At 46.0% G+C, this 12,167-nt stretch overlaps 1 protein-coding gene across 1 annotated transcript; it reads right to left on the bottom strand.

Moving 5' to 3' along the window:
• Nucleotides 1-304: 304 nt before the first annotated feature.
• On the bottom strand, nt 305-11,920 carry LOC109785003 (uncharacterized). Its single transcript, XM_020343616.1, has 5 exons — nt 11,762-11,920; nt 11,277-11,530; nt 1,430-1,928; nt 1,180-1,326; nt 305-652 (listed from the first exon to the last, which is right to left on the bottom strand). The coding sequence occupies exons 1-5, from the start codon at nt 11,918-11,920 to the stop codon at nt 305-307; spliced, it is 1,407 nt and encodes a 468-aa protein (XP_020199205.1).
• Between the last annotated feature and the right edge of the window lie 247 nt (nt 11,921-12,167).

A 12,167-nucleotide genomic window follows, 5' to 3' on the forward strand; every position in this document is an offset into this window, starting at 1 on the left:
ATAGAGTAGGGGATTTCTCAGTACATGGAAAGTTTTCTCGGCAAAAAGAGAACGCCTCAAGAATTTTTCAGTACATGCACAAATATTTGGCAATTACTCGGTAAACTAGAAGATAGAGCATGCAGCAAGATTACAGTACACACATAATTTAGCTACACTGCAAGGTCCACATCAATCAAGTATCCTCAGGCTATCAATAAATAGAAATTGGAATCACAACTGGGTGTGCCTCACACAGTCATTGCTCTAGCTGCTCCAAGCCTGGGAGCGTTACGAGACTACAAGCATTCCTTGACCATATCCATCAACAGATAACTATCTCCACAGATGAGGATGATCCATGTGTGAGTCGCTCCTTAATCCGACGTCTGCTAGCTTCACCCACCTTGGATGCTTTACCCATCTTGTGTCTTTCAAGGTCAGTGGCACTGCAGTCCTCGCATGGGTATTCACCATGAAGCATGATACTATTCAACCCCACAGCTCGTCCCACGACAAGCCTTGTATAGTTTGTCACCTTGTCTTCATCCTCGCACCCGCAGATCAGCAACACCTTCAAGTTCAGGTGCTTCAAATCCTTGGATGGCTTCCACACCACGTTGGTCTTCTCGGGACTGTTCTCGAGCCTCATGATACAAGAATGTCGAGATAACTTCGAGCAAGGACATAGAAAGTAAATAACACATGTTAATGAAAACTTGCCACCAACCCATGAAGGACAACGTGACAACAAGTGCAATTAAATACAAGTTTAGGCCCTTATCAAGTATTGGAGGAATTTGCAAGAAGTAAATCCTAGGTAAAGTACCATAATTGAATATGCTTCCAGGGTTCTTATGAAATTACAATCATATTCCTTGCATTTCTTTCGACCAACATACTTTGTACTAAACAATTTTAATCAAGGGGATTTTTGGAGAACTCTAACATGAGATACAATCCCGCAGTTTTCTTTTTTGGTTTTGCATGGACATTGCCTCGCTGCAAAATTACAATGCGTCTTCTATGCACTACTTTTAGTATTTGTGATAAGTCGGTGAGTGGTTGGAAATTAGATTAACTTGTTGCTATGTTTTTAATTCTGAATATCAGAAAAACATTTCATTGTAAAAATGTAGAATGAGTCATGTACATGCTAAGATGTGGGCTAAATTTAAAAGAAGGCTAATTAATACTTACTGCAATATTCTTTAGGGCAGGTGCAGCTTCAAGGAAAAATAGTGTCCAGCTCAGATCACACTCACTGAAGATACCCAAAAGAAACACAGAGGTGAGGTTTCTTAATATAGTAGTGAGCTGCTTCGGATGTTCTGGCTGAATCCAAATCTGCAGCAAGAAGAACATAAATACACAGCTAAAATTGGTAGAGAAGAACATATGGTACGTGGATGCAGAAGATATTTAAGTGCTGCGTAGAAATTAGTTTTACCTTTTGGTGGAAAAAATCGAGATGCAATTTCGACAGGTTCGTTGCACTCTTTGAGAGGCACTCGCTCAGCGTGAATGACGCCTGCCATGCCTTGGCTTTAGAAAAGAGTCTTACAACGCGAAGCTCAGGAACGTAGCCGAAGCACACTGGAGGGTTCTCAAAGAGCAAATATTGGCACCACACTTGCCTAAGCTTGGGTACAGAAATGAGCTCGATCTGTGTGCACCCAAAGCCAAAGAACTCGAGCTCCTGGATCCCGGAGGTCGGCACGTCGACCTTGAGCGCGGAGTGCAGATCAACCAGTCTGCAGAGTCTGAGAGTGAGGTGTCTGAGCCTGCCGGAAGCGCTAATGAGGTCAGTGATGTTGGAATGGCCAAACACAAGGTGCTCGAATGTAAGCCTCGTGAGCCACCAGAAGGTGACTGGGTATGTGCGGGAGAAGGACATGAACTGCTGTCCAATCTCCGCGAGCAGCGGGGCGGTGTTGCTAGCGGGCGGCGTGGATATTGCAAAACTCGAGGCATTCTGTCTGGCCATAGCTCACGACGTCCTCGACGGTGCGGCCTATGGAGCTCAGGTGAGGGGATGGCATGTAAAAGCCAGAGGAAGTGCAGACAGCAACCTCTGTGCCGCGCCTGTGAAGGCGTCCATGACCTCGAGCGCCGTGGCGCCTTGGAAGTGAGCGACGTCGAGGTGCAGACGAGATAGCCGGTAGGGGAGGTGACGCCACCGCGTGGAGAGTGCGCCGGCGCGGACCGCGTCGCGCAGGTCAATGCGCTCGAGGATCCCGACGAGGAGGTCGTCGGTGAGCGCGCTGATTCTGTCCTCATCTCGGCCGACGTTGCGCTTGTGCGGCGGCGACTCCATGGATAGAAACCATAGATTAAAATCGTGGGAGAAACGATTTCGCAGCAGCCTCACCCAGCAGCTATAGCGGCCACCGTAGTTGGCAATCGCGGCAAATAGCGAAATTTTTTCTGATGGGGGAGATGATTCTGGAGGGATTTGTTGATTGTTGAGCCATTTATAGGGATATGTGGAGGATTTCGCGGCAGCAGCCATAGCGTAGCGGCGAGGCTCCCGGGCTGCTATAGCGCAGCTATCGCGGCTATTTTGCGGGCTATTTTAATCTATGATAGAAACCCTAGATAGAAGCGAGCCCAGAGATGCGGCCCAGGCCCAGGCGGCGGCGCCCTGCTCCGAGGACGCGGCTCCTCATCCCCCCTCCGGCTCACCTCCCGCGGGTGGCGGTGGATCTGGATCCGCCGCGCGGTAGATCGATGGATCCGGCGGCTCCTGCCTCCTCCTCGTGGATCCAGCTCCGGCGTGCTGCTGCTAGTGGTTGAGATGCATGGTCAGCTTCGATTTGCTGGCTGCTTGGATGGTGGATGCATTGGATTGAAGTGGATTTGTGCGTGGATTGGATCTCTCGACGGAGGGAATTGGATTTGGATGAGACGCGAGCACCGGAGGAGACACAAGAAGCAGAAACAGCCTCCTGATGTGCGGTGCTGTGCTAGACACGGGAGGACACTCTTCTTTTTTCTTTTTTGCGTGTACAAAAAAAAACGTATTTACACTCTCTCACAATGTCTCGTAAAAAACACATGGTTTCAAATGTGTGTCTCATTGCTGGACCTAGTGCAAGATGGACCTTGTGTTATCGAACCCATGAGAAGCCTTGCTATAGAGAAGGTAATTTCTGCAAGCACATGTTAAATAATAGCTCTAGTTTCCAAGACTGAAAATTGCACGGTTTTAAGCAAGAAAAATAATAAGGAAAATAGGCTAGGGCTTATGGTTTTACGTGCAGCCATATACTTGGGCTTAGGATCTTATCTATATATTTAACATGGCTCTGGTAGATATTGTTACATAATCAACAAGTTGTTTTGTGGGAGATGCATCCAAATAACTCCAAAACCAACATATTGCCGCATCGTGGTTCTATTGTGCAACCAAGGCCCTAATTGTCTCGCGGGGTTACCTCGATTATTAAGAATGAATCCAGGTCAACACATTTGGCGGTTAATAACTGCACCATTTATAACCGAGAGAATAGTTTTCAGCTATTGTGCTCACTTACTGTCCCCGATGTTCGGCACAGCCTTCCGCTCTTATATGCACTTAATCTCTACATGATCGATTCTTAGGATCCCGGATACCTGCGTAGAATGAGGTAGGGATAAGAGACAAATATGTTGCATACGTTACTTCAAAGTAAACCAACAAAATCGTTGCGCAAGTACATGGGACTGTGAGGCTATGCCTCAGCCCTTATCCCGAGGGGATTACTCGCACATCATAAATACTCCCTCTGTTCCAGATAGCTTGCAGAAACGTCTATATTGTGAGACAGAGGGAGTATATCACATGAAAAATACAAAAATACATTGTAGATGGCACTTGAAGATGAATGATTGATAATAGTCTTACAATGTCATTGTATATGATGTACTCTTGATTACAAGTTATGGATATGGCTATGGGGATGGGGATGGATATGGCAGTGGTAAATGGGAATGGCGGTGGCGGCTCGTGACTTCCTGGATGAATGGATTGATGACTGACTCGACTCGAGTCCTTTCATCGAAGGGTTTTCTTCTCCTTATATGGTCCTGGTGTGCTGAATAGGGTTCCTAGGCTGAAGCATCACGGATTGACACTGACTGCCTCCCTGGAAGATGTCAGTGTTAACGTCATGGAGGTTGATGGTACGAACACTGATACGAGCAAGCTGGCTCATACCAGGCGATGTCTTCCCCTTCGGAACCTCCGGTGCGCTTATTAGTAATTGGGCTTGATTTTTTTGAGGTATTGTTGTGGGGAAGCTGGGCACTCATGACTAATTCTGGGTTTTATCCCATCTGCATCTATGATCATTGGACATAGGAGTACACCCATCTTTTCACTGAAACACACAAGCCAAAATATTAACCGCTATAAATTTTTGTTACACATGTTGACCAACTCAATAACCGAAATCCGAGCCAAGACTCTGGTAGATTGTTCATTGGTTAGCACAGTTGTCAACATTTCTCAAGAGAGGGGAAAATGATTCATAAGACACACGTAAAGCAATATCTTATATAATTGCACAACAAGTTTTGGGATGTAATAATCTCTATCACCTCCAACTTCATTCCTCTAGACAACTCTTTCCGCAGGCATTATTGATTCTATCAAATTAAATACTATGGGGTATCTAACAATAGCTTTCTTAAAAAAATGTTGACAACCAAATCTTAAAAGACTTCCTGTTGTTCATATGATTATCTTATTATCATCACTTTTTGGTAAAATTAGTTCGACAACAAGCCTTGGTTAACTGTCGGAGTTGGCCTCTCTTTGGGTTTGTCATGATCCTATGACCCACTCAAACACAAGCAAGGAGTAAAACTCATAAGAGGTGGCCCCCTCCCGAAGAAAAGTTTGGGCTAGACGCCATGTGGCCCGCAATAGAGGGGGCGCAGGAAATCGACCGAGGAAGTGTTGGAACCACTCCCCCTTTTGCATGTGGTCCTGCCATAGGGTATGCAAAAGTGGTATGATGAGGAAGAGGCCAATACACAACTTTTAAACCACAACGTGGTGGTAAGAGAGAGGGGGGAATTGAGGGGATAGAAAGAGCAGTGAAAAAGATGGTAATGTTTGTCAAGTGGCCGTTAGACGAAACACGTACTACAAAAAGTACTAGACATATCAGACACATGCAAGCATAGAAACCATTGCATAAGCTAGATGCATGAATTTAGTTTTACAACCAAAGTAATAGTAGTTCATGCATACTAGGCAAGTTGGACTCTCAAATTAAGAGTACTAGTAGCATATGTATATATATGTACTACGTTATCAAATTAGCAACTTCAGTCTTTGGGTGGCGAGGTGACTCCACCTGGACACGTGAGGAGCGGTGCAGAGTGGCAGGGTATGGTGCAGCGGCCCCTAGGACGCCATCAGGGGTATGAATTGGCTGATCCGAGTGACTGTCAGGCACCGACACTGTGTCGGTCTAGGCCACCTCTGGATCTGCCTTGGCGGGAATGCGAGAGTGGTAATCTCCCTAGTGCCATGTCTAATCGATATCATCGGACATCGGCCTCCTCCATCGTCCAGAGAAGGACCTCCATTATCAATGGTCACCTCACTATATTTGGCAATAATCCGCCGCCGCTCCTCTTCAGTGAGGCGTATGATCACATGATCTGCCGCACCCACCCTACCCTTTGAGGTGTCATACCACAAAGTGATCTCCTTCATCTTCAATAACTTCGCGGCATCGCCTGCACCTCAAACACCCCGTTCCATAACCTATTGTCATCCTTCTTCACAAAATTATACAAGCATGACATTATATATTCATCATAAAAACTAAAGCAACATATGAAACATATAACAATATGTACATACTAACTTCTTTTTATTTTTAAATTTCTTTTCATTTTCTTTCTCTTTCCATATTGCTAAACTCTAGTACACATCAACTGACCTATACCTATATATGCAAACTAAAATTTTATATCCTCTCATCTTCAATTGCATTCACACATATCCTCTCAAACTCATGCATCCATTTATACAACAGAAATAAAAATAAATAAATAAAAACATCCATATCATATCCATGTTATCCATATATTTTCCATATATATATATATATATATATATATATATATATATCAAATTTCCATATTAAAAAGGTGCTAAAGGAAAATGGGGGGAGCAATGGCGACCTAGCTCACCTTGGAGGGCTTGTGCGGGATGTTGGCGTCGATGTGGGGAGGCCGACGGCGAGCTGGGGGGGGGGGGACAGATCGGGACGAAGGCATGGACTCAATGACGACGATGGTGGCGGACCCAAGGCTCGGCGGCAGCAATAGATGTGTAGGAGCTTGGTGTAGTGGCGGCGGCAGCTGGGGGGACCTCAATGTGGAAGTTAGACGAAGCGGACGCCCGGTTTAAATGAGAAGGAAGACGAAGTTGGGCGCCAAAGTTTGCCAACTTTAGTTTCTTGGGTACTCGGCAAAGGTGGCCCCACCGCACTAAGCCGTCAGGTGCTGACGGGAGGTAAATGGGGTACATTAATTAGTAATAATGTTGGAGCTTTTGCAAAGAAAAACGCCTTGATCCGAACATGGCCTAAGAAAGCCGGGCTTTCTATTTTAAGTGCTGGTGTGAAAATTAAATTACTTGTTTCTGATGCTTCTTATTACTAATTTCCTTTATTAAATAGAGTTTTTTTGGGCGGCGGGTAATGAGAAAGATACGCCGCCGCATTTCTGACCATTAGATGGACACGCTAATCGTCGTTTGATTACCCACGGAAGTAGTCACCCCTTTGCAACAAGAGTGATGTTGTAGAAGGCCTTCTGCAACAGGATGCTTGTTGCAATCACTTCGAAGCGTTTATTTTTTTTTTTGAAAAATCTTTTGCAACAAAGGTAATGTTGCAGAAAATATTTGCAACAAAGGATGCGTTGTAGAAATCGTTGTTCACCGCTTTTTACCATATTTTTTGCAACAAAGCTTGTGTTACAGAAAACCTTTTGCAACATCATACATATTACAGTGAGCATTCTAGTGGTAATTGTGTGCAGCTTGCCGAAGAAGCACACTGGTGCAGCTTGCTGAAGAAGCACACTGGAGAAGCTCGCCCGAGAAGCTAGTCAGTGTGCTTGCCGATGCCAAGCGTTAGTGGCAGCGATCGGGGCAACATGAGGACACCAGAGCTCGGTCTCTTTGGTCGCACGCCTTACAACAAGGTGCAGCTCGCTAGAGAAGCTTGTCGGCGTGCTAGTCGTCGGCCAGAGCCGGTGGCGGCAGTCGGAGCAGCACGGAAAGGCAGCGGCTCGACGGGAGCTCGCGGTAGTCAGAACAGCGCGGGAAGGAGGCGGACTCGACGGAAGCTTGGGAGGAGCACAAGAAGTGACTTATCTCAAAGATCAGATCCTGCAACAGTCGTTGCTGCGATGGGAGATTGCAACAATGGGCTAGTTGCAAAAACTAGTGTTAGTGGCCATGGGGTACGTGGCGTGCAGAGAAGGCGATGAACACGAGCCAGCGATCCGCCGGGTGAGTTATAGCGTTTTCCTTAATTTTTGAGGGACTCAAAATAAATTTTTTTAGACAAACTCACATTTGTTTTTTTTTTAGTCTACTCACATTTGTTATTTGCACGCCAAACTCGGCGCATGGGCTGCTGTTGCTGGGCTGGGCTGGTGCCCTGGGGTTTTCATATATATTTTTCGGTTTCTCGTGTGACTCTAGGGTTTAAACGGGAAGGATTCTCGAAGAAAATTATAGATTACTAATGATCTCATCGAGCGGACACCGTGTTGGATTCCTGAGTTCCCACCGAGAGCAAACAAATCAATCGATCGGCGTTCCAAACATGTCATGGCGTCACCGCCGTTCAACATCGGCTTGCTGCCCGACCACCTCCTGCTGGAAATCCTCGAACGCCTCGACTTGCCTGAGGCGCTCCGGGCCGGGGCAGTCTCGACGCGGTGGCGGCACCTCCCCCACCAGCTCTCGCGCCTGCATCTGCACATCGGCCACTTCCATGGCGCCACACCGGTCGAGATGATGGACACGTTCACCGGCGCAGCACGGAGGTTGCTGGCGGTGTGTCCTCCTCCGGCCGCAGCGTGCAAGGGTAGCCGTAACATCAAGACCCTCGTCCTCAGCTTCTACATATCGGACCCTCCCCAACTAAGCTCCATCGGCCGCACCGTGAAGGACGTCGTCAGCGGTGGCGAGACCGAATACCTCAAGTTTCACATATTCCCGCCGCCCACCAGCAGCAACACCTCACGCAATCTCAGGAAAATGTTGTACGAATCTTGGCAGCTCGACAACCCTCCGGTGCACTTCGGCTACGTTCCCAAGCTTCGCCAAGTGAGCCTCGCTTCTGGCGCGAGGGCTTGGCAAGCGCCATTTGTGCTGACCGAGTGCTTCTCAAAGATTGCCACAAACCTTTTGGAACTGTATCTGAATTTTGGTTGCGAAGCTGGTACGTTTATTTCTCCATGCCACATGAATTCCACTGCTGCTCTGCATCTACATATTATATTTCTTCTTCACTACTAACTTTAGCTGTCTATAGTGTTCTTGCTTTTGTTGCAGATTTGGGTTCAACCAGAACATCCCAAGCACCTCACCACAATATTCAGAAACCTCACCCACGCATATCTTTACTGTATCTTTCCTGACTGTGATCTGAGCTGGACCATGTTTATCGTCGAAGCTGCACCAGCCCTGCTGAAATTTACAGTAAACTTCACTTCAAACGTGGATACTTGTATTGAGCTGGTTACAAATTCCCAATAAATGCAATTGCAATTGTTGCTAAGTTGTTCTAATGTAATATTTGTTTATCTTTTGTGTCCATGCATGAAGTTATCTCGAAATCGACATTCATGTGTCAAAACATCCGACAATATTGCCAAGAAGACCAACATGTTATGGGAACCATCCAAAGGAGTGGAAGCACTTGAACCTAAAGTTATTGGTGATGAAATGGTTCGAGGAGGAAGACAAGGTGACAAACTATCTATTGCTTTTCATGGAATGTGCTTTGGGCCTAAAGAGAATTGAGTTGCGTGGTAAATCCCCATGCGCCAATTGCAATGCCATTGACCTTGAGTCCGGAATATCCCATGTGGATGAAGCTAGCAGGTATCGAATTAAGGAGCGACTCACACATGGATCCTCCTTGCCCATGGAAATAATAATATGGTGATTGTTAAAGAATGATAATAATCTCCTTAAAAGAAGTACCCCACTATTGGTGCTAGTGCTACGGTTGCGCCCAATCAGTCATAACCTTTGATTATTTTTTAGATATTTGTGTTCAAACAATTAATTATTAACATGGGTTTTCATTACAACATGATATATTTGAGAACTGATTTTTCTAATTGGCTACGGTATTATGATCTGCTCGCGTCTTTTCTGAATTTTATTACTATGGGAAACCTTGAAATAGAAATGAGAAAATTTAACATTTCATCCACCACTTATGCAACAAGCTCAATACTAGCCACATTATGATCCTCAATTTCAAAACCAGACAATTTGCACCCTGAACTTTCAAAACCTGCCACATTTAGTCCCTATCATGACTCGAAGCAGCTTCGTACATGGCATGATGTGGTTTTTGAATTTAGTCAACATGTGGCAATTCAAGCTAGTTCATGTTTTACCCCACCACATCATTTTCTTCTTCCTCATCATTCTGACTCATTACAGGGCATTTCATCAAATATCTTTAATTCCTGGACTATCACTCCGCCCTTCGCACTTGCATATCGTGTCCACCTTCCCTCCCTCCTCCATATATGTGCAAGCGCCAACCCTCTTCTCCTTCTCCCACACCACACCACGCCACCACAGCCTGACCTAGCTCGCGTCTCGCCTCCATCTTGTGTGCACTGCTAACACACAAGACCAGCCGCAGCGGTAGATTCTCGGAGGAGGGAGCCCCCGGAGCCCGCGCCCACACGCCGCTCTTTACTCCCAGGTGCAAGGGATCATGGTAGAACTTTCCAATTAGGGATATGGAAGTAATGAGTCACACCCCTCAGGAGCAAGTAGGTAGGCCGCAGGGAAGGTGGTTGGGCTGCAGAAAAAGAAGTTGATAGAACTGCAATCAAACTTAACATAAAAAGAAGAGAGTGCGATAATACAACAATCATGATTCTTGCTAGGTAGGATTGTGGTATTGTCCTTGTACCTATCATCAAGATTTGCTTCCTCCATCATCTCAGCTTGAAGAAGTATCTCCTATAATATTCCCATCCTCTCAGCCTGTAGTAGGATTATCTTTGTATTTTGTACGCAGCTCACATGTCAAATAGGGAGTATCTCTTAAAAAATCACACTTTTTATGGAATATATCTATATACATGTGAATTATTTTCAGTTTCTTTGAAACTTTTAAGTATGATTTTTTTACCATTTAAATAATTTTAGGCTCATTGGAGCCTAAGCTCCAAACCGCCTCACACCAAAGTGCATTGTTACTGTGCTAAATCTGGAGCAAAATAGAAACTCATGGAAGAACCCAATGAAAAGTGACACAATTCATTATTTACATCGCAGAAAGTGCAAGTTAACATTCCATTTTTGACCAAGTTTTAGCGATCCAATGAGCTCCAAGATTGTTCCTGAGGTAGGCACTTTTAACCCTGCTGGCGGTGTTTAATCAATGAAGCTGATGTTTCTAAAGAAAGACCTAGTAAATCATCCCACATCACAACATTACGTACCACTTCTTCAATGGAATTTTAAGACAAAGGGAAACTCTCAGTGCAATAAATAACTTCCTTGCACTCATATTTGCTGTCATTACATAGTGGCAATATTCTCAATCCTCGTACAAGATGTGCTTCTTTTTAAAACTAATTATAAGGGGATGTTGGAAACAAAGCAAAAATTTGAATGTACAGTTGGTCAGAATATGACTTTAATTCGCAAGATCCACACTGGGATGTATCTCTTCTCAGCATCCCATAGTGGATTAGATGTGCATTTGAGAGAGCCCTATATATGCCTCTATGGGAACACGAAAAATGTAACAAAAAAATTGTCAGAAATTACTGCCATGCAAAATGTCAAATTCTATGTATATTGACACATAATTAACCAGCTACATTTTATCATGGTAATAAATCCGAGTGAAGTTGCACTTGAGATTATGGTCTAATGTATCTGTTGTGCCATATCTGCAATGCACACACGAGCCTAGCTGCAACACTAGGCAAAGACTGATGGTAGTCGAGGGAGAAGGACATGAAGTGCTGCCCAAACTCGGCGAACCACAGGGCAGTGTGTTTTTCTCTTGTATGGCGAGCCTATGCCAAAATGGAGCCATTTGCTCTCGCCACGGCTGACAACGTCCTCAATGGCGCGGCCGATGGAGCTCAAGTGGGGGGAGGGTGACAGGTAGAAGAGGAGGCTGAGGGACTTGACAGCATGACTGTTGTTGCAATCGCACTCGCGCTCCCTCAGCAAACTCCGCACTGCACCTGTGAACGCATCCATGCGCTCGCGCATCCTGGAGAGGCGAAAATGGCTGGCGTTGAGGTACAGGCGCGAGACCTGTGTTTTGAATTTCGGCCGAAAAAACGGATTTTGGCCATCTCGGCCTGGGGCGAAATCTATCTTTGGCCGAAATTGGTCAAATTTGACAATTTTTGGTCAAAATTTAGTCAAATTCCAGTTTAAATTTGCTCAAATTTTGGTCGAAATTTTTGAAAATGCCTGAAATTCGGCCATCTCTACCTGGGGCGAGAAAAATCTCAAACCGAAAATCATAACACAGCGCGAGACCCGGTGGGGGAGGTGCCCCCACTGCGTGGAGACTGCGTCGGCGCGGACCGCCTCACGCAGGTCGAGCCGCTCGAGGATTTCGAGTAGGAGGTCATCGGTGAGCGTGCTGATTTTGTCCTCATCTCGGCAGGCCGGGAGCTTGAGCGGCGGCGACTCCATTGCCGAGATTCGGAGGCGGATTTGTTGGTTGAAATCCTAGCTAGAACCAATCGCTGAGATGCATCCCAGGCGGCGGCACGTTGCTCCGAGGACGCCTCCCTCCGACGCTCCGCTCTCCACACCTCTCGCATGTGGCCGTCGATCTGGATCCGCCGTGCGGGCAGCTCGACGGATCCGGCTGCTCCTGCCTCCTCCTCAATGCCCTCTGGCGTGCTGCTGCTAGTCGATGCGACGCATGGTTAGCTTT

The sequence above is a fragment of the Aegilops tauschii genome, chromosome 5, assembly GCF_002575655.3.
Source record: "Aegilops tauschii subsp. strangulata cultivar AL8/78 chromosome 5, Aet v6.0, whole genome shotgun sequence".
Taxonomy (NCBI): Eukaryota; Viridiplantae; Streptophyta; class Magnoliopsida; order Poales; family Poaceae; genus Aegilops; species Aegilops tauschii.

Bases quoted from the DNA above. Each gene is read 5' to 3' on its own strand.
- LOC109785003 (XM_020343616.1), bottom strand. From the start codon at position 11,920: ATGGAGTCGCCGCCGCTCAAGCTCCCGGCCTGCCGAGATGAGGACAAA. The intron at 11,531-11,761 runs GTCTCGCGCTGT...TTCAAAACACAG, and splicing joins GGGGGCACCTCCCCCACCGG to GTCTCGCGCCTGTACCTCAA. The intron at 1,327-1,429 runs GTAAAACTAATT...TTCTTGCTGCAG, and splicing joins TCGATTTTTTCCACCAAAAG to ATTTGGATTCAGCCAGAACA.